Here is a 23,064-nt window from a genome sequence, read left to right as displayed (position 1 = left end):
ATAGAAACTTTGTGCACAGAAACACAAGATGGAGCTCTCAATAGAAGTTTTTAGTTCATATATACTAAATTTTAGTCCAAATAGTATCACTTTCTGTGCATTGTCTAGCAATGTGACAGTATCTACAGTTACTTGGTATTTGGCTGACAGATTCACCAGTTTATTAAGCCTGAAATCAGCTCCACTTCTACTGGAAAGCAGGAATAAGTCTCCACGGCTTCAGCTTTTCTCTTATAGTAATTTGTTCCCATGAATTTTACTTAGTTAAATAAAATATATCCAGCCCTCTTATGTTCTGTTAAGGGCTAGACTATCTTTTTTTTATTATGGCAATTTTTACATAAATTGTTTATATGCTGATATTAGACAGAGACTTTAAAAGTTACAAAGGACATTTATATAGACAAGAAATGCTTTCTTTTTCATGTTAGTCTCAAGGGCTTTACATAGCAATGTAATGAAAATGAATGACAAAATTACTGTTTACCATCAGAGACCTTTGGGATCATTCCTGGGGAGAATGTTTTAAAATAGATAACTGTTTCCATTTTGAATTCTGGATAATAATTCTTATATATCTGAATATACGTATAATTGAAATTCTAGTCAACTTTTGCATTCACACTGGCTTGATAATAACTTCAAGGACTCCGACCTTGTACACTAATTCAGCATATCCATAAGACGGCAGCTCACAATTTGGATGTGAAGCGTTAAGCAGGCTAAATAATTTTAAGCGCCTTGGCATATAAAAACATTTTTGGTTATAAGCTCCCTGTTTAGATTAAGTTGCTGATCTACCAATAGAAAAAGTGTTCGATAGGCTGAGTTTTAAACTGTTTACTCTAGTCAAAATGCTTTTAACCATAGGAACATTTAGTCATGAAGCAAAATAAAAGAATTAAATAGTGACACCATGGGAATTGTTTGATGAAGTAACTAATTAAACACTTGCCAATATTAAATATTGTTATAACTATCAAGGGAAATTACTCATTATATACAGTTATACACAGCTGAATAAATCTTGTAAAGTCTTTCTATTTGGGAGATATTTTTTTAAAAGACTCGTATTATCCAGTTGTAATACCCCTGAAAGTTACTCATGTTATCATCTCTGATAAAGACCAGATTCTCTATGCCTTTGTATTGTGCAATCATCTATACCAGTACAATGTCCGTAAAATTATATTAATTTTGAATGGCAAGGTGAAAAGCAACTGAACAATGTGTAAGGAATCTAACCCTAGGGACAAATAATTCTTGTATCATATTTGTAATATGTTTTATGAAGCATTACCTCACAGAAGAAGAAAAGAATAACCTTCAGTTAAAATTGAATTTAAAATATCTTTTAAAACTGACATTTTATACGAATTTTTTACTTCATTGTGAACTTGGACAGCTTCTGTTGCTGCTGTGAAACATAAAGCTGGCTCATTGGTAGCAAAGAACAATGCTGACCCTTTAACCCCAGAGGAATCACATGCATCTGAAGATAATGCCTTATATTCTCTATCACAGCATTTCAGAGTATTGAGGGAGAAAGACAAACAGAAGCACAAACACCTCATAGTAGCAGACATGGTTTTGAGAGTGATTGTAATCATGCCTTAGTTTGCAACAAGTATGTTTTAAGATAGCTTATATTTTACCTAACTTTCATTGCCTAAAAATAGACATCTAGATTGTAATCCAGGTTCTTTCTACATCCAGTGGAGAAAGATAGGGACCTCCAGAGCATGATTTATTCCACTCACCTTACTTTAAGATTAATGTAAATCTCAGAACTGAGTTGTTTCTTATGCTAAACCTAAACTGTAATGTAAAAGCAATCATTAAAAGAAGATAATGACCACAAACATGCCTTACCTTTGAAGTAACGGTATTGTAGACCAAATACCAGTTTTGTGACTCCTTATTATATATTTCACTGTTCGCTATAACAGGATAAAGTGAGGAGGGGAGCTTTGCAGACTGGTTGCGGAACCCCAGCCTGATGGGGGGCAAGTAGCAGACAGCACCTGATGGCCCCATTCTATAAGAATGTACAGGCTTACCAAGATGCGATTGCAGTTGCCTCCAAAAGAGAGAAAAAAAAAATGTTCTTAAGTGATCTGTCTAAATAGCAATAGAAAAAATTATTGCCCACTTTATTTTCTTGAAAATAAATATATATATATTTATACACTTTTTTGTTTTGTAGAAATACCTGTGATGTTTGTCTTTTTGTACAGAACCAAGCCTCATTGGCTTGGGTGTATCATTTTCTTAGATCTCATCTCTTTATGGTCTTATTGACAACTATGACCATATCTTTTAACAGAGGGAAGATGAGCCAGAATGGACAAGAACCAGTAAAGCAGTCGGGAGTAGGATTAACCGATGCAGAAGGTAAAAAGAAATACAAACAACACTACAGTGGTATCCCATGTTTATAGAACTGATATGTTTATTTCTTTTACTTGTTATGCTATGAAAGATTAGCCTATGCTCTCTTTGTATTGTAGATTAAGATCCTGATTTTCATTTACTCTAAGGGCCCTTTACACATAGCACCAATGTGATGAGTCTTCAGTTTAAATGAGAACAGTGTCTTACCTGTTTATTTAAAGTAATTAAATAGTTAGATTGCAATGAATAATATCTGTCTTTCAATGTTCATTGCTTTTCATAGTATTGGAATAAAAAATATGAAGTATGGAGCTGACTCATTAAATTAGAAGAAAATATCCAATGGCTGTCAGGCTCTATTTTTATAACATTTCAGACACAACATAAAGCAATTATTAATTTTGGTGTCTACATAAAACATTAAGCTTAAATAAAAATATTAGCTGAACATCAGACTTTGCTGCACTTAGACTATAGTGAAATTCTTATCTGATTGGGAAATCCTGAGTGAATTTTTTTGGTATGAATGTGGTGCTGCCAAAGAAGGAGACATTGTAATATTGGAGCTGGGAAGAGCCCGACAGAATGGCTTTCAAGGTTTCATGAGCAATGTGATTATCTCTTTCATGTGTAATAATGGACGACTGCATGAAAATTAAGAGAGTGTTTTGTATTGAAGGATATGTTAGGAAAATTCCATTTCCCTTTGCATATAAGGTATATTCTTTCAAGTGTATGTTTCTGTTGACCTCAAATATAAAACTTAATTATCACGACCTTCATTTTATTACTAAAATAATACTTTTTATCATTTAAATGCATTTCAATGCAGCTTTGAGGTGTTAATTAATTCATAAATTGAAATTCATATGTACAATTGAAGTTAACTTCATGTTAAGTTCAGTCTTAAAAAATCAACATTTTTCAGGTTTCTGCAATCTGTATACATGGGGAAATAATTGCTGTTGCTATATTTGAGGTAAAAGCGGTCTAATGTTCCACAGATCTGAAGAAATCAAATTAGAATTTGAAGGTAGAACTGTAAAACTGTCTTTTCCAAAGCAAGAATCCTTAACTGTGTATATGCATTCTACTAAATCTTTCAGTACATAGTACTCATCATACAAAAATCCAAATTCAGCTGCTTATCAAATGTCAATTTGTTCAGTGGTATTTTTAAGTATTTGAAAAACAAACTATTTTTTAAAAGAGAAATGGTGGGATGAAAATGGGAAATTAGGAATTTTCCATTTTTACTTTGTCATTATGTGTTTTATACAGAATTATAATTGTAAACAAATAGCTTTTCATCATTTTGTTCATCATAAATTGCCCCTTAGGTAAGGTCTTGGATCATAAATTTCAGAACCTACAAATACAAAATGTTTTAATTTAATGTTTGTATCATTAAAAAAAACAAACAAAAAAACCCAACCAAAAAACCACCTTTTGAAACATTCTAAAAGATGTGTATATAACACATGATCACTAAAATTACTTTTCCAGTCAAAGTCATGTTTCTGCTCATCTTCAAAATCTGCAAATAACTCAAGAGCTGCAATACCCTAATTTTCACTTATGATGCAATTCACCTCTCCTAACTTGAGAACTCTAAGAGTTACAACTCCAAGTCTAATAAAATGAGTGGTTCCTACTAAGTGTTTTCTCCCCATTGAGAGAAGCTGGAGCAGCCAGCCTAGTTTTTAGTGTCTGATTTCTAGCTGAGTAAGATGGGATAGGTCAATCTCAAATGATAAATTAAACTAAAAGCTGGAAAACAATTCAAGAGCATTTCAGTTGCAGCATGTAAATATAATTATCTTGCAGGGAAGTATTTCAGAATTTAGAGGAACTCAAGACTAACTGAGAATTACTTCACTATTATACAATTATTGTGGTATTCTTTTCATAGATGAACAAAAGTGAATGAAAATCTTAAAGTCTTGAAGATCAAATGATATCTTTACTGTAGTTCACTTATCTGTGTTGTGGACCAGATGAGCTTTGCAATTAACTGGAAGCAAATATTCATTCCCATTTTTCATTAATTTGTAGAGAGCTCCCATAGTTGACATTTGTATTCTCATTTACAAATAAGGATTTAGTGTTATACTTAAAACCTTTTAATACTAGCACTATTTTTACATTTTCAAATATTCTTAATGGATAACTTCTGTGAAAAGTAGCCTGTGGATTACTCTCTTGAAAACTGTGCAGAATAAATTCAATTGCTTAAACATGCGGATCTACTGCTACCTGAAATGTTTTAGTCATCCAAGTCATTCACACAGGCCTGGCAAATATGGCAGGGGACTTACAGGAACAAGATCTTTAAGACCAGTAGCTGGAGGCAAAGCAAGGTAGGACTCTCAAATGGCCATGAAAACTGGTTTCTAGGCAGCTGAATCAAAACTGTAGCAACGGGGTTCGGATTCAGCTCACAGGGTATGACACCAAGATTTAGGCATGTACATAAGTGGAATCACCAGGGAAAAATATGCTCCTTTTGTAATTGTTTACCCACTTGAGAAATGTGTTAATGTTTTGTTGGGAATAGTTTTTGTGCTATTAAGATGTTAAGTTATAAGTAAATATTGGAAAACAGTACTATTTACTTTGCTGACACAACCAAATGGTCAATATAAGTAACTGTGGGTATTGCTATGATAATCTTTGTTTCTCTGAAGATATCATCTTGTCATACTCTGTATTTTCATACTACTTAATAATATAAAACAATTCAGAGTTTTGTTCTTGGACACTGTGTTACAGTTATTTTTATGATATGCATTGTTGCATGCTATCTTACACTGGACATTCTGCCCTGAGCAGATGGAATACTTCATTTTCTTAAACTTCAGTAAATCTTATTATACATATTGTGATCTTCATTGAGTTATGCAAACCAATTTCTCTATTCGTTTCAGAAAGTGCAATATCTTTTGTTTAAAGATTTCTTATGACGTGCTATGGAATATTACAGACATTACAGACAAAAAACCCAATTGCGTTCCATGTAAGCATTGAAAATAACAATTAAAAGCACATGATTAATATCTTGATTCAGTTGTAGATCATGATTGGTCTATCTGCCCTATGAAACTACTCAGCCACTAGATCCCAGATGGTATTTTCCGCCTACCATTTATCCAATTAAGAAATATATGGGGAAAATTATTTTCATATATTTCAAAAGTGTGAATTTACTAGGTAATCCCAAGCTGCCATTATTTCTAGTAGAAGAGAGAGATATAGATATAAATAGCATTTTAATTGAAATAGTTTACTATAAGGAAGTTTTGGATCTTCTCATTTTGAAGATGCTATACACATGCAAAATATCATTCCTCTAGGATTACAGACATTGAGGTTCATCTCAAACAAAGACTCTTTTAGGAAAGATTAACATGTTGGTAAGCATGGTCTGGCTTCACTCATTCAGTATTTTTTGGAGTGAATGAGTACTTACAGTGCTTCTGTCATCCTCTGTGCTTGGCCTCATTGCTGTTAGGATTTTCAGTCAGAAAATTGTAAACTTTGTGCAGGAATAGAGTGGCTCCCCACCCACATCTTCCAAGACAGTTTTTTTTTTTACTTTTTAAAAGAAAATTCCCATCCAGTCTGTGTCCTGAATACCAAAAACTTCTCTACACAGTTCTGCCATGGCTCAGAGGCTCACTTTCTGACATTTCCAGTGGTCCTTTGAGCATCATCCTTTGAGTGTAGTAAGATGAAGTCCTATAAGTAAGAAACTCTCTCTCTGTATAAATGACTGAACCTGGACAGAAAATTGCAGAATGTTCTAGTAAAGCCTCTGTAGATCTATTTCCACACCCGAGCAGAAGGAACAGATTTGTACTATTTCAAAATCTGATGATTAACACATACTTACTGAACTTCTGCAAGATGATATACTAGTGATATGCACTCATTGTTTACGTAACCTTTAATGAACTCGTCCAGGGTTTTCCTTTTTTGCATGCTATGTATTTGCCTGAGTTACAGATTACAAAAAAACCAAACCAACTCTGTGATAACATCATGCTTTAACAGCCAAATTTTACAATACTGTGATTTTTATTTAATCTTTTCAGAGTAGTCTAAGCTAAAAAACACCCTTTTTTTTCTTAATTTTTGAGCTTTGTGGTTCATCAGCCTGGATTATAAACTAAGAAATTCAGTTTTAACAGTTTCATCACTTAATTTTATATTTTGTTAATTAAGACAGTCTAAGCTTTATTTATGAGAAAAATGGTTGAAATACCACACAAACCTTAAAACAGGCTAGGAGGTCATTCTAATAACATTTTGGAGGAAATGTGCATGACCTCTGTAAGTAAGTGACTGGCAATCATTTGACTTATGGATTTTCCTTTATAGCTTTCTGAATAGTCCTGGTGAAATTTTCGTCCATCATTTATGCACAGAATAGAACCTGGAGTAAATTATCTTGCAAACTGTGTCACGCTTTCTCTTGAAGAGATACCCGGGAGTAATATGTGGATTAGCTCTCTTGAGTAAAATAAGGCATGAAACAAACTGACAGCACAGGCACAACTAAGCATTGCCACATTCTTCCAAGTAATTAAAACCGAGAAAAAAAATTCATTCTTCTTTTACTTGCTGTTTAGTTAGGCTAGAGTAACTCTGTTTAAGCCAAAGGACTCACTGTAATATGACTAAGAACAGACTAAGGGCTTGAGATGTTGCTTATGTCAATTTGCTGCATCTCCATACATTAAAAATTTAGCATTTTGATTTTTTTTCACTCCAATGGTTGAAATATCAGAACTGTAATATTAGTCCTTATGAGGATGTTCAGAGAGAAATGGTCTTAATTTTGGACCTTCAATAAGAAAGTTATAAGTAAGCGGAGAAAAAAGACAGATGAAGGAAATTATTAAGGGCTAATCATGATACAGTTACTGAGATTCACAAATGCTTTTGCCTATGCACAGATCTGTACTTTGATGTCTTGGTTGGCCAGGCTGAAAATAGGGGTTTTACTGCAGATGAGAAACTTTTCTTGCAGTTATCTGTATTATTTTACAAAAAAAGAGGACTGTGAGACCAGATTAAAATATGATGCTTAATATTCATGAAGGAGGTTATAATTAGAATTGAACTTCTTACTGGATTAAAATTGAGGTGAATTTTATTACCCTTGCACAAGCAATGGTGACTTTGAATGAAAAGACTGAGACTGGGAACAATGTAAGACAGAGATCAGGTTAAATATGAAATTTATGTAACTTTGGGATCATCTGAGACTCTCCTTCTTTCATAATCAAATCTAACTTATATCTTTGTATCTAATAGAAGGTAACTTCTGTGAAACATAACCTCATCTTAGGTCATCTAACTTGAATACCAGAAAGACATATGTAGCCATTTTTCCCTCACAAGCTTTTTTCTCTTTAACTGTTCTTAAACATAAAAAAAAAAAAAATTAGAAAGGAAGCAAGCATTACAACATTTATAGACACTTCCCCCATAAAGGTGCATAAGAGAAACCAGATGATAAAACATCCAGTCACTTGTTTTAAATGTTTGGAATAAGTTCTTTGATATTTAATGGAGAAGCACTGTAATTTAGGAATGAAAATGCAAAAAATACGATAAAGAGACTCTAAGATGGATGTTCTGGGTTTGAACAAGAGGTATTTCCATTAATTCATGGAAGAAAGCAGATTTTCTGGTGTTTTGATGCCAAAATTAGTGGAATTCCCATTTTGGGGAAGTCCTGAGAGGCTCATGCTGGAGGATCTTCGTCACGGAAGGAGAGAGGCAAAGGTGCCCCTCTGCCACCTCAGCAGCCCTTGGATACCAGGGGGCTACAGGACAAAAGTCAACCTTGCTATAAAATAGACAAACACTGGTTATTGTCCTGATAGCAGCCAGTTACAGTCAGTAAATGGTTTCTGGTGTGCCTTCAGAGCCCAGCAGCACTGCATTTTGGGACTACATCCTCGCTTTCTGTGGGGACTGGTATACTACCGCTTTAGGCCAGTGTTACAAAGTATATCAGCACCTAGTTTATGTGCTATAATTTGCCCCTGCAGATATCTAAGTCTCCTCATGGACTATATGATGAGTCTAAATACTCTAGGCATTATAAATATACCCTTAACTTCTCTAGGAAGAAGAATTTCCTACCCTAGAAATTCTCTACTAATGTCTAACAATTTATTTCTAATGATTAAGCCAACTGTCTTTGTTGCTTTTCTCGGTCAGTCATCAGAAAAATTATAGTAGATTACTTCTTCCAGAAGGCTCAACTGTAGAATAGAATAAAACACAACCTGCAAAATGAGTAAAGTGGGAGGGAGTTTAGATAGAGCTTATATTTGTTACTGATATTCAAAGATGGGTGATGAGTTAGTTGAGAGCAGCCCTGCAGAGAAGGACTTGGGGATACTGGTGGATGGGAAATGAGACATGAGCCGGCAATGTGCACTTGCAGCCCAGAAAGCCGATTGTATCCTGGGCTGCCTGAAAAGAAGCGTGGCCAGCAGGTCAAGGGAGGTGATTCTGCCCCTCTACTCTGCTCTTGTGAGACCCCACCTCGAGTACTGCATCCAGCTCTGGGGGCCCCAGCACAAGACAGACATTGACCTGTTGGAGCGGGTCCAGAGGAGGGCCACAAAAATGGTCAGAGGTCTGGAACAGCTCTCTTACGAAGAAAGGCTGAGAGAGTTGGGTTTGTTCAGCCTGGAGAAGAGAAGGCTCCAGGGAGACCTTATTGTGGCCTTTCAGTACTTAAAGGGGGCTTATAAGAAAGAAGGGGACAAACTTTTTAGCAGGGCCTGTTGTGATAAGACAAGGGGTAATGGTTTTAAACTAAAAGAGAGTACATTTAGATTGGACATAAGGAAGAAATGTTTTATGATGAGGGTGGTAGGACACTGGAACAGGTTTCCCAGAGAAGTTGCAGATCCCTGGAAGAGTTCAAGGCCAGGTTGGATGGAGCTTTGAGCAACCTGATCTAGTGAAAGATGTCCCTGCCCGTGGCGGAGGGGTTGGACTAGATGATCTTTAAAGGTTCCTTTCAACCCAAATCATTCTATGATTCTACGATACGAAAGAGGTGACAATGATTATTGAAGGGTTCAACACACAAACTGCAAATACTCCTGTACTGTGTGAGTGGTATTCTGGGAACAGTTGCCCATTCAGGCAAAGGTATTTTGCAGTTATAGCAGTAGAAACACTTTTATCCTTCGACAGTGGTTTCTTCTGTACCTTTGACTAAGAGCTTCAGGCACACACATCACTTGCTTCGCCCAGTGTTTTGTCTTGAACAGATACAGTCAGTGACTCTGTGCAAGGAAAATTCCACTTTCTTTTCAGTTTCTTACCTTTGTATTGAGCTTCAATTACTGAAGCAACATCAGAAAGTCACACATATAGTATTGGGTAGTGAGAGCCTGAGAACTGTTATTTCCAAGGAAAACTGAAAGTATCATTATATATCATACAACTGCTCACTTCTATGTTTGTATCAGGAAGTGACTGAATCGACAGAATAATTGTGAATCCACATGCCCAAGGTTACTGGCAAGAGTAGTCTCCAATTAACCTACAAATCATACACTAACACGTATTTATTTTTCTTAAAATTAGTTAAACTGAACTTTATCTTCTGGAGAGAAAATTCCTATCTCCTACAACATAATCCTCGACTCATAACATGCTAGCAGTATATAAATCAGCAATAAATGACCAAGTCTGAACCAGTCACTTTCACAATAGCAGAGAATTTATGTTATTTTGGAATAGTTCCATGTTTCTGCACCAAGGCTTGATCCAATTCTTTTCAAGGCCTTTTTAGACTGGTATCTCAAAACCACAGGGAGCACCATCTCTTTTGTTCTTGCACACATGTCAAATACTATCTTTGCTGTTTGCTGCCTTCCCAATAACTCAAATATCTCAGGAATACTGAACCTTTAATCCTAACATATACTAAAACAGAAGAGAACCTGAAAAAAACATCTGGACTTTCAAGTATTTTTCTTGAATCAATAGAATCTTGTACTGACCAAGTATGAGACTGTTGACTTGATTGTAATGGATATTGATCCATGGATTTAAAGAGAAATCCAGCCAATCTGAAATGTTACCAACACTGACTTGAACAGTGATTAAATTGTGTTTTTTGGTTTTGAGTTCATGTCCTGTAGTGCATAGCAAAAGAAATTGCTGCACAATCTCAGTGTCTTTCCTAAAAAGCAATATAAGCCTGATAATCTCTTTTTTAAAACCCATTTTTAGCAGCTGTAATATCTGCTTTTACAGTCTTATTGCCATTCTGATTTACATGTAGATGAGGTCAGTTTGTGAAATAAAATATTACTGAGTAAAATGTGATCCTTGCCCAGGAAGAGATCTAAATGAAAGAATCAGTATTTCCAGACTTCTCTACTATCTCTATAAATGAAAAGGCTAAAATTCAACCTGGCATTGTTTAAACTGTCTTTAATATAAAATGACAACCTTGTTTTCTGCCATCAGGTTCTACCAAAGGTCTACCATCTAGTACTCTTGACAGCGTAAGATTAATCAATGCCAACAAAATTTAAAGCAGAAAATACCAGCAAGGGTGATTTCTCACACAAGTAGCTGCTTCAGTACAGAGGAAAAAAGGGACACAAGGGAATAGGAAAGAAGTAATGAAGGCACTTGCATCTAGCCTGTCACATGCTGATCCCCTCATACTGCACCTCCTTTATTTTTTGGAATGCAAATTTAATTTAAAAAATTGAAAGGATCGGATATGCTTTCTGTCACAAGGGATACTTAAGCAATGAATCGGGCTTATGCACTGACAGTAGTTCTTATCCTCTCTCTCTTTTGTTTTTTTAAAGCTATCTATAATATTTTAAACATGCTTTCTCAAGCTAGGAATAGCCATACTACTAATACCTAAATACCACACTAATTTGAAGAAGTGATTCAAGATAAACAACAGCAGTATTGTAAACCTAAGAATTATCAGCTTCCTCTCTAAACTCTGGGAAACATTTCTTTTATCTATCCCTGATTAGCCCAGTACTCTAATTTGCCCACCTGGCTCTCCAGCAATAATTGGAGCAATTAGTTCTGCCTTCCTGAGGTATTTGCCAGTATAATCCAGCTGGTTTTCCTAAAAAGAAGCAGAAAGAATTTAAATAAGAATAAAGACTGCAGCCAGAGATAGAAACATAGTGGAAACAAGGACAAGATAATCTTCTGTATTCTTGTATCCACATCACAAACAACATTGCTTTACATAGTTACAAATCATCCTGTTCCTGAATTGTTATTATAAAGTGTCATTAAAAGAGAAGTAAATAAACCAGGGAGCGTGGCTGGCCAACAGCCTGTGCCACTCTTGTATGAACTGGGTCTGAATTGTTGTTAGCCATTAAATCATGTGGTAAGAAAATTCTAAAAAACTTGATTATTTTTTTTTTTTAAGCTTTCATTAAAAAAAGCCTGCTTTTCCCATGGGAACTGTAGAAAATTAACAAATACTAAGAATACAAACAAGCAAAAAGAAAAACAGAAAAACCTGAAAGTACATGTATTTCATCTTGAAACCAAAATATCACCCTTTGATATGATGCTGCAATAATCACCTGGAAAGATAATTTGCTTGCCTAATGTTCTTAATCACTTCTATTGGCTTAGCTCTTAAACACATTTCTACTAACATAAAGCTACTCGGGACTTTCAGGAGGTGTCTTCTGGTGACTTCTTGGAGATGTGATGGGCTCAGAGTGTTTGGGCTGGGAATCGGAGTGCTAGTAATTCCATGAAAAATCTGACAAAGCTACATGGTTTCATTCTGGGGAAAAAAAGTTTTGGAAGAATTCTGTAATCTGTGGCTTTAAAAAGATATGGTTATGAAGGAAATCTCATTTAATACAAACTGGCACATTTAGTACAAATACCAGGTAATAATGAAGAGCTTCTACACTGGAAAGCAAACAGGGGATCCCCCCACCAAAAATGGAGTAAAGGTGAAGATGCTGGAATGTATGATTACTGGACCTGAGCCTTGTCTGGTGCAAGTCTGAAGAAGGGCTGCTTCACCTAGTGAGTAATTTAAAACAACATTGAAATAGAGTCACTTTTCGTGATCAGTGCTCATTTAGAATCAGCAAAAGTCAGGTTGAAGCATTAATATGATAGAAAGTGAACTGCTAAATAAATTCGCCTCTGTGATGCAAATGAAACTAGGAGGTACTGAGTAGGGTTTTAAATGTCATCTTCCTGGATAATTCAGGTGATTTCTTCCATTTAACAGTGTGATTAGGACCTGTGCATACTCCAGGGAAAAAAAGTAAGTAACATAGATCTGTTTTAAGGTCAATAATGTTCAGTGCTCAGATATGTATAAGCTATTACGTAGCAGGAATGGGGTTGAGGGGACTTCAAGGGGTCATCCCATTGCTTCAAAACACAATATTGTTCCTAAAAGGTTTTGCTAATTTACACCAAAAAATTCTTAGTACTGATAGAGACTTTACAGCTTCATTAGTCTGTTCTAGTGCTTGATTATCCTTGACACTAAAACGTTTTTTCTAACTTCTAGCCTAATCTTGCTTGCTGAAATTAATAGCTAAGGAGAGAAATAAGAATCCAAAATTCAAGCTCTTCCCCTCATAAACAGCATATTTTATCAAGCACTTCCTATATTTTTCTAAGCTTGCCTACAAATGATAACACAGCCGTTCCTATCAAACAGTTCTGTATTAGAGCTCCACCTCTGTTGTATTTATTTGAAATGTCAAAAAAAAATAGGAATGTCATAACCTGTTTCTATACTTAACAGTCCTTTGTAGCTCCTAAATGTTTGTAACTCAGGTAAAAGGAGCTGGTCTTGTATATGTGTGTGGTTTAGAAGTTTATTCATTCTTCATTTCTTTTGTTAGATAATTCATATTATGCTGGGGATTCAGAAAGGAGGTTTTTATTTACCCTGACATGTTCTTGTAGTATAAACCATTTTTTAAGACTGATATTCAAACAGTTATCTTGGAAAGCTGTTTAAAAGCAGATGAATCTAGAGCATTTCCAGGTGGGATCACATGGCAAGCTAAAATTAAACTTCAGCTGATATTTATGTTAGCATGTGAGACTGCTCAGAATTATTGGACTGTAAGTTGTGTTTCAAGACAGAAGGTTTTGAAAATCAGTGCATTAGAATGAATATAAATCTTTCCTATGATGAAATTGCCTAGATGCGTCTAATTTTCATGGTAGAGAGTCTGCTTTCATATCTATAATTAGAACCTTGTGCTTTGTCCCCAGTTTATTTTCAGATTAATATGCTTTTCATAATGCTCCATGTTCATTATTTCGTCCTATGATAGTAGTCTTACAGGCTTGCAGCTTTAATGAAATGTGTTATCCATTACAACAGTATGTGAATAGTGTTTTGTCTGTTAAGGAAAAGCTTCAGAGTGTGTATTTCTCTTAAAGAATTCCTAACAGTTTGTCCTGTGTAGGCACTTGTAATTACTTTAGGCTATTATATGTTGCTCTTCCCTTTTGTGTATTATTTATTCTGATACTACTAGGCTATGACTGGGAGGGAATCAAATGGACAGAAGACTAGACAAGTCTAGTGGCAGAAAGTGATGCATAGAGTAGGATGCAGTTTATATATCTTTATCTACAAAGGGATTCAGGGGCTATAAACATAAGTGTATCCTGCTGTTTTAAATACCCTAAAGTATTTTTTCTGCCTCAATCCAGCTGCTGCTCCACAAAGTCATGGGTATCCCACAGGTTCTTCATCACATCTGCCATTCTTGACCAGATACTTCAGTTTCACTAGCACATCTTAAATGACCCCAGATCCACATGTACATAGGCATAAACCTGATTTACTCCTACAGCCAAGACACTATTCAGGATTCCCTTCAGTGTCAGCTACCTGGAGTGTCAGTCCTTTTCCATTATCTGTTAAGAACCAAAAGATTATAATGAAAATTTACAACATTTATTTTAGCTTGCATATCTAAAGTTTAGGTGGCTGATATCAGATGAGACCCGTTCTACCAAATGGCCCCTGGATTTGCATGTGTTTTAATGCCATCCATTGTATAGGTCTTTCTTTTCTGAAACACCCTTTGGTATGCTTTCTTTTTGTTATACTTTCTTTTTTTAAGCTTTCTTTAGATTTTTTGTCTGCCACATTGGCTTTGCACTCTGACTGATTGTGACGTGATAATAACATAACGTGACTGAATTTCCATGCCTTGGAAAAATGCAGAAAGCTTCTGGAGATCAGCTGCATCAAACATCTAATGCATACATTTGCCTTCATGTTTCACATTGCTGTAGTATCTAGAAGTTCACATATTTTCCAGAAGTCTGGTAACATACTGCCTACAATAATTAGTCAGTTTGTGTGGTTTACTAGAAAAAGCCCCATATGTAACTTGCATCAATGCCTGCTGGATATGCTATGGATTCTTACTGTTTTCTCCTGCTGCTCATGTAATACCTATAGCACTCATTCACCAGCCTCCTGATCACCTCAGCTGTGCCTGGCTGAGTGTTTAGCTTTTTAGAAACATATTCATATTCATGGAATACTCTTATATTCTTGAAGGAATTGGATTCTCACTGATCTGAATGCAACTATTTGACCTTTTTTATAAACTATGCCCTTCTGACTAGTCTGATCATCTTAAGAGTTCCTTCTTTCTTGGCAAGTAAAGGAGAGAAAAGGGAGGCTTTCCTTCTTGTCTCTGGACGCTGAGAGAGTAACAATCATAGACACCTTAACTCATTGTTTGTATGTTGGTTTTCTGGCTATTTGGTGTTTTGTTTATGTTTTAAAGCAATATGCAAAGTCTCTGGCTTTATACAGACACATTTTTCACACTATTTTCCATGTTTGAAAAAGTGAAGCCTACACAATATCCACACTGCGTATCTCCTTTGTACTCAGTGCTTTCTTTTCAAACACTCCCACAAAGCAAAATTACCTAAGTTCCTGTAAAATTGTACTACAGCTTATTATAATTCGGAAACTATACAGCGTAACAATAGGTATTTAAGTCCATGATAAATTTGTACATGAAAGCTGGCATTTCCAAAGAAAGGAATCTGAGCAGTGTTAGAAAGAAAAGAAAGAAAATTAACAACAGAATTTTTTTTTTTTCTGTTGGTGAACATTTTTTGCACAAAAAGAGCTTTCACATCAAAAGGGAAACAGTTTGGGAAGCAGAGCCTAGGAGCTGCTCTCCACCTCTCCTTATCAACTACACCTTACCTAGGTGTTGTTCCATTGACTAAAGGGGCTACTCCAGATTTACAAAATTATACAAAGAGAATGAGACATTGAAGAGTCTCAGCTTGCCTTCAGAAAATGACTTGAGTATACTCTTCTGGAATTACATAAAATAAGGATTAATATTCTGTTTTTATTGGGGATACTTGCAAGAATCCTACAACATGAGAAACAGATTTTTGCAATTTATCTTCAGTAGTGGAAACAATGTGAAAGCATATTGCTTTCCATCAGAAAACAGAAAAGCACCAGTATGAGTGAGACAAAGCCAATCTTCCTAACAACTTTTGTCATTCTCTGGACAAAACCCAGTAACTAATATGTCATTGTACACTGTGCTTTTTTCCCCAGCCTCTTGAAATTGGCTTGTTAAATCTAACTGATTGTATGCAAGTACAGATTTATCAAGAAGGAGGAAAGGTAAAGAGGCCATAGCCTCCCCAGAAATGTCTCATCGTTTTGGGTGTGTGCCTTGTCACATTGTAAGGGAAGGACTGCACTGATCACAGATGCATCCAAGTATAGTATGACAAATCAGTCCCCTCTTTATTGGCAGCATCTACTGCCCTCAGGTTACTTGTTCTGAATCAAATTCCAAAATTAAATATTGCAGTTTTCCTGTTGAACAAAGCTGAGTAATTTTTTTCAAGTACAATTTTCTGCCACTGGCTAAAGATTCTAAATTGAAGACAGCTTGAAAAATGGATATAATAGGAAGTGATGCAAATCCTGGGAGAAAGGACACACACACACACACACACACACACACACAAAACAAACCCACAAACACATTCTTTCTTCCCTGCCCCTCTCTGGGATCAACTGAATATATAGATGTATGTTTAAAGCATTGACCAAAAGAAATAATTATTCTGATTTCTGGTATAATTTTGAGCAGAAAATTCTTTCTTAGGCATACTATGTCTGTTATGATTATAAATTAAATAAAAAGAGGTCAGATCTTTTTGAATGCATTTTGCAAATTTATCTACATGTTTATTTTTACCTGAATAATCCCAATTACACAACAGCAGATTTTTTCATAATACAGGTCAATGTCAACAAATGTCTCAGAACAGATTTCTTCAAAATACTACAAGTTTTGATGAAATTTTAAATTTAAAAAAAACATCTTAGGAAAGGATATATAAAATCGACATCTTTATTCCTTAGTTTCTTAATGAATCATTTGAATTAATAACCTGATCTTTATAACATACTTTCCCATGACAAAATGAGGGTTCCAATACGATCTCAACTGCCTGAAATGCTTTGAGAATACCGGTTGGGAAGCCTTGTGTAAATAACTTTTCCGATGGTACCAAGTTACCTTTGATGCTTAGTAAAGGAACTTCAGGATTTCTGCATCATTTTATTAAGACAATGGAGTTAGTACCCAAAGACAATGCTTCTATCTGGAAAATGTAGATAATGCACACTGTGTGCATTCTGTCCTTCCATCTGTCCTTCTTAACTATTATCTTTGCAATCCCAAATGAATATTTGAAATGATATTCAACTCTTTGCAATAATATACAGCTGAGACATGCATCACTTAAGTGCTATTGGCCCTCACCTGAAATGGGATTAGGAGGAGAGACTGCTGATGGTCAGTCCCTCTGCTATCCCCCCGGAAATTTTCACAGAGGGGCTGTATAGCTTGTGTTCTCCTCTTCCTAGAAGCACTCATCTATTTATCCACCTGTAGACAAATGTAAGTCACAAATCTTCATCCATCTCCATTTCACTTGAGACAGATGAATATTTTACCTTTAGCATCAATTCAGTAAAACTCTGAAATCCTCAGTAGACAATCAGTCTTGTGTAGTCTCACAAAAACTGTAGTCATCCTACATGTATAGATAAAAATCCATAATTGTCCAGTCTACCTTGCATCAAATCTAACCTCTTTGTAGGCAGGCAAAAATCTTCAAAGCTAACTTAGTCACAAGATATGGCGAAAAATATAGTGAAAAAAATTTTACAAGCAAAATCACACTGAAAAAAACCACATAATCTCAGGGATCACAGAAAACACCCCATTAACCAAGCTGAGCATGGCTGTGCTAAGAAATGCAGCTGTGACCAAGACCTACAGTCTAAAAGCAAGTGCTTCCCTGCTTTACATTACTGCTGAAAATAGTCTCTCTGACATCATTATGTTCATGCAGGCTGCATCTACCTTATTATTATGATTCAGAGCAGCAACATAACTTTGAAATAAATTCTTCAATTTTACCTTGCTTGACACTGTGTTGATTTGCCCCCCCCCCCTTTTTTTTTTGATACATCTGAATCTGGTTCCTTTTGAGCGAAACTAAACTGGAAACTCTGTTCCAGGTGAGCGCTAAATGTGCTCTTGTCCCTAAATGTATCATAGCCAATGATGGGTCCTTTGGACAGAACTGGACCACATGCAGAAAAGGAACATTTTTGTCACAGACCAGAGTAATTCCAGTTTCAAGTAAAAGCTCTCAACTTTACACAATATAGATGTAGGTGCCTCAGAACCAATTGCTTTGGTCTACTGATTTGTTCCTATTGCACCAGATCAGAGCTGTGTAGACATAATAACAGATAATTAAGAAAACACCTAAGTATAAGCTTATATCATTTGAGAACCCAGTTTTCTATTGATCTTTAAAATTGCTATATATAAAAAAATGAAAATATACGCACCTCTTTTTCATAGTGTCATCCTGTGATCAGTTTGGTGAGAAAACCCCTTTGTGCCTGAGTCGAAATAAAGGAGATAAATGTGTCAGCTGCCATGTTCTACAAGAGAGCAAACAAGAAAGAGGTGACCAGTGATAGAAATTTCATCTCTTTCTACAACACTGCACTGAGGGAAAGTCTTTAATAAAGAGGAGGAAATAAATAAAGACACACAAGAAAGTCCCACAACATTCCCATTTAATCTTTTCCCTATAATTTTTTCTCATCCTAGGTTGCTCATTTTGTGTGAACTGAATTGATCTATAAGGAGGTGCTGTCTAGTGGTTTGTTTTTATTCATCTCAAAACATATATTTAAAGCTCTTAATGTAAGAGATATTGTTGAGTTATGTTGCAGACAATCAGGATTCTTTGATTTTTTTTTAACATATTTTTTTCACTCACTGTATGAACTGAATTAAGTAACTTCTCAATATACGTGTATATTCATTCATAAAATGATATTAAACTCATCCTTTCATAAAGCTTTTGGAATTTAAATGATGCTTATGACAGGAGAGACTGCCTCCAGTGAGTTAATGGGAGTTAAGCCTTTGGGAGTCAGAATTCCCCATAGTGTCCCTTGAGTTCTGCAATGAATTGTGAAAAAAATTACTCTAATATTCATTGTATTGTATAGGAAACATTGCTTCACTACAATATAAAGTATAAAAGGTGTATACATGGTCATGACATACATAGGTGACATCATACACAATCAAATAGATGTAGTGGGCTAGATTAATATTGTGTAACAGTTTAGATCAGGACATGCTCCATGAAAGTCACTGAAATTTCATCAGCCTAAGATTGGCATGAGAGAAGAGGGATCACACAATGAGAAACTTTCAAGTACTGTGAAAAACACAGGAGCAGTCTTGGAGAGTGCAGAAAAATTAGGATCAAAGCATTTAGCTGACTGAGCAACTAAAGTGCTGCAAATGATCCCTGAAGGTGGGAAGTCTGTCCTCTGAGCAACCTTGAGCTCAGACTCTGCAGCTTTTGTCCTACTCTACCTATGATCTTTAACTCCCCAGGTATCCACTGGACTGATTCACTGTACTGTATTTACTTTAAAGAAGCAGTACTTTATTTCAGAAAGTTGCTTATACAAGCACAAACTTGTTGGAATTCAGATCACCTATCCTATCCTCAGAGAAATATCCAAACCATGTAATTTTTTTTGCTCCCCTAGTTGGTTTCTGTACTGATGTTAGTGTCACTTGGTTTTGTTTTTTTTTTTAATTGTGGTTAGATTGTGAAGTGGAAGGTAAGATTTATGAACAATTTGAAGTGGAAAATTTGTATAATACTACATGTTAGGAGTAAAACTGGAGTCAGCAATTTGAAGTTAATTTAGGTAGCTATGACTTCATAAACTTAAATTTGAGCCCAAGGATTTAGTGTTGATTAGTTCAACAAGCTAATACTTTGTGCTCAGTCAAGGTAGGTTTAATACAGGTAGATTCCTAGGATTAGGTCAACTTCAATGATATATATGTGTACATTTGTACAAATGCACATATATGCATACGCATGTGTGCATGTATATATATACACATATATATAAATGATTGAATCACACACATATGTGTATATGTATGTATACTTACAAGTATTACGACCTAATAATGGTTCTACATACACGTTTGGAAAAAAAACCCTGGGTTCTGAATGAAATGCTCCGCCTGTGTCTACAGGATTCTCCATTATTCAAAATGTCACTTTTGTATCATGAGCTTTTATAATCTAGAAAATAAACATCGCTGTTTGTGACTGCAACGGATAGCAAAACAGATGAGACCTGTGTTTCATACTGGCTCTCACACAGAAAGGCAATGAATCCTATTAATCTCATTCAGTTTTACAATTGACTTTCACGTGTTCTACTAGTTTAATGGTCTTTTTTATTTAAATACACTTACAATAATTTAATGATTAGTGATTTCATTGGCAATTTCTTTTGAATCTTAAATAGAGGATAAGGAGAATTCTGGTCTGATCCTTTAGACTTTGCAAACAGGACCTGCTTAAGTAGTCTAGGAATTTCTCTGAATAGTAAAGGTTTTACTTCAGTCTCATACTCATTCTATTTCTATGTTAATTGTCTAATTAAAAACCTAGAGTTTTGTCTACTATATCAAAAAAATCTAATCCAATATCGTTCTACAGCTGGGACCTCTGAAATAGATAATGCAATGAGAAATTTTATCATGGGAGTTATGGGAGGATCAGCCACTTAAGTAAAACTTTTGCAATCAGTGGAAAGAAATAACCATTTTGAAGGTACAATTCATCTGACCTATTTTAGAGATCTATTTGCAAATAAGACAAACCACTTTCTAGAAGAGCAATTGTTCTCCTTTTGCTATAAAAGGAGCCTTGACATCTAGCTCAGATATAGACATCAACGTTCAGGCAGATGAATCCTAGCAGCAGGGTCTATCTCCAACAGACGTTAGGTGACAGTCACTGTAAAATGTTATTCTATATGCATCAAGAAGTAACTTTTAAGCACATTTAACTTTATTTGACAAAAATGCTAATTTGATTTGGTCTGCAGTTCTAAAACGGCTGCTGTGCTCAACAGCAAGTGTAATTACCACTTGGAGTGTTAAGTTCCATAATTATCTTGAACTAACAAGAAGCACAAGATGGTGTCAATTTTTTTTTTTTTTTTTTGTTAGAAAAGGCTCCGATTAGGATGTGAAAAATGGAATAGGGGAGAAATTTTGGGTTAAGAGTTTACTCAGATACAACATAACCATCTTGAAATCACAGACATAGGGTAACAGAGAACAGGTTTATTTCATTGAAGATGAAAACTGAAACAGGTCACAAATCTAAATTAAGGACCAATTTTGTGCATCTTTAGATTACAAATACTAATTCTGTTTTCATTGCATTTATATAACCTAATACTTTCAGTTCTCCAAATTCGATGTTGCTAACCAGTCTGATTAATTTTTTTTCACAAGGCAACAGGAATTCCTGCCAGGATTAGTGATCAATTTAGCAATAAAATAAGTTTCTCTTTTTGTTCTACATGAGGAAAGCCCCACACTAATCCTTTCTTTTCTCCACCTTTCAAATCTCACTGGGAAGAGTAAAAAAAAAAACAAACCCCAACACTGTAGAGATGGTATAGACAGCCTGCAGAATTCTTCTATAGATTCAGTGATTGACACAAAGCTCATTAGAAAGAAGAGAACCAGGAACACTCATGACTCACTGTACGTGGAGTTACTGATTGCCTCTTAATTGGTTTTGTCTCTCAGAAGAGTTGGTGCCTTGTATTTGCTGAAAGAATTTCACCTTCAAAACACGCTAGCAGATAGCAGTCTCCCTTGTTGACCTGAGGCAAGCCTGGCAAGAAGCCCTGAGTTGCCTAAAGAGACCGTATATGCTTTTCTCTGAATTCTGTACCTCTGTGGAAATAGCGGCTCTATCCCAGTTTACTTCACTGTAGTTCACCAGAAAAAGAACACACAGAGTCATAATCTCAGTCATAATCTCGGGGAAAAAAAGCAAGAGGAAACACAAGTAAATCAAATTAAAACACAACACTTATAATTGGTAACTTCCTCCTTTTTTACACAAGATCCCCAATATTTGTCACAGCTGGGTAATGGGTTATATAACAAGATAGTAATATCTGTCTCAGATTTAAACCGCGGTCTTGTATAATTTTAGAATTAGGCCTTAGGACAGGCATGGAAATATCCTCAACAGTTCAGACAAGTTTACTGTCTCATACTTCAATGATTTCTTCTGGGTTCAAAACTCATCAGTATTTAGACAGTTAACTGGAAGGAAAAAAAGGATCCCAGCAGGGTTGCCTTCACCAGCTGGGAAAGTGGAAGATAAAGAACTCTGGGAGCCGTTAGAGGAACAAAGATGAAACTGGGAAGAAGAAGGGACAAAGCTGATGTGGGAACTAGTCAGAAGGTATAAAATAATCCTCATAATCCACACCATGGGCCTGTTTGGAAGCACAGATCTTAAAAACTTGGGAAGTGAGCAGCCCACAAGGAAATCGGGCATATGTCCATCAAAACAAGAGTGAGGAAACACCTAAATTTCATTGTTTAGGCTTTCCTAGGGACTGGCAACAAGGAATTGAAGTTTTCTTGAACTTTGAGCAGCTCCCAGTGGACTGTTACACATGGGCTCACAGCCCGTGTCACAATCACACCTCTTGTACATAGCTGACAAAAATGATCAAGGGTGTTACATTTCCTCTTTGATTTCAGCATAACAGTTGGGCCAAAGAGACAGAAGCAAACCTGCTCACTTCTGAGAACTGCCAAGCTGTCTTTATATAAACTCTTCATATTCAGCTTCATCCAGCTCACTTCCTGAACACACCTTCCCAAGTATTAGAAGCATTTGGGAATCACAACCAACCTTCCGTTTATATAAAAAGCAAACCCAACCATACATGGCCAATCTGAAAGATGTATGCATCTGATCTCTCCAGCTCCCTGCAGCAAAACTAAGCAATGAAGAACTGGGCTTACATTCATGCTACAATGCTACTGGTTTCTATCTCCTGCAGCAAAACTCTCAGATAAACAACTGAACTTGCTTTCATGCAGGAGTGCTAACTTGATAGCACCACAGCTATATTTAAAGCTCTTTTCCTGAGGCAGCTTTTCTTTATTG

General features: G+C 35.7%; 1 protein-coding gene across 1 annotated transcript in view; it reads left to right on the top strand.

The window, feature by feature from the left end:
• The window catches only part of PCLO (piccolo presynaptic cytomatrix protein), a 378,058-nt gene that overhangs the window by 332,125 nt on the left and 22,869 nt on the right, over positions 1-23,064 (top strand). Inside the window, 1 exon segment of the mRNA XM_050905865.1 lies at positions 2,327-2,394. Within this exon segment, the coding sequence (XP_050761822.1) occupies positions 2,327-2,394 (68 nt within the window).

This window comes from Gymnogyps californianus, chromosome 1 (assembly GCF_018139145.2).
Source record: "Gymnogyps californianus isolate 813 chromosome 1, ASM1813914v2, whole genome shotgun sequence".
Taxonomy (NCBI): domain Eukaryota; kingdom Metazoa; phylum Chordata; class Aves; order Accipitriformes; family Cathartidae; genus Gymnogyps; species Gymnogyps californianus.
The sequence above is the reverse complement of the archived record's forward strand: the minus strand, read 5'-3'. Positions and strand labels throughout refer to the sequence as shown.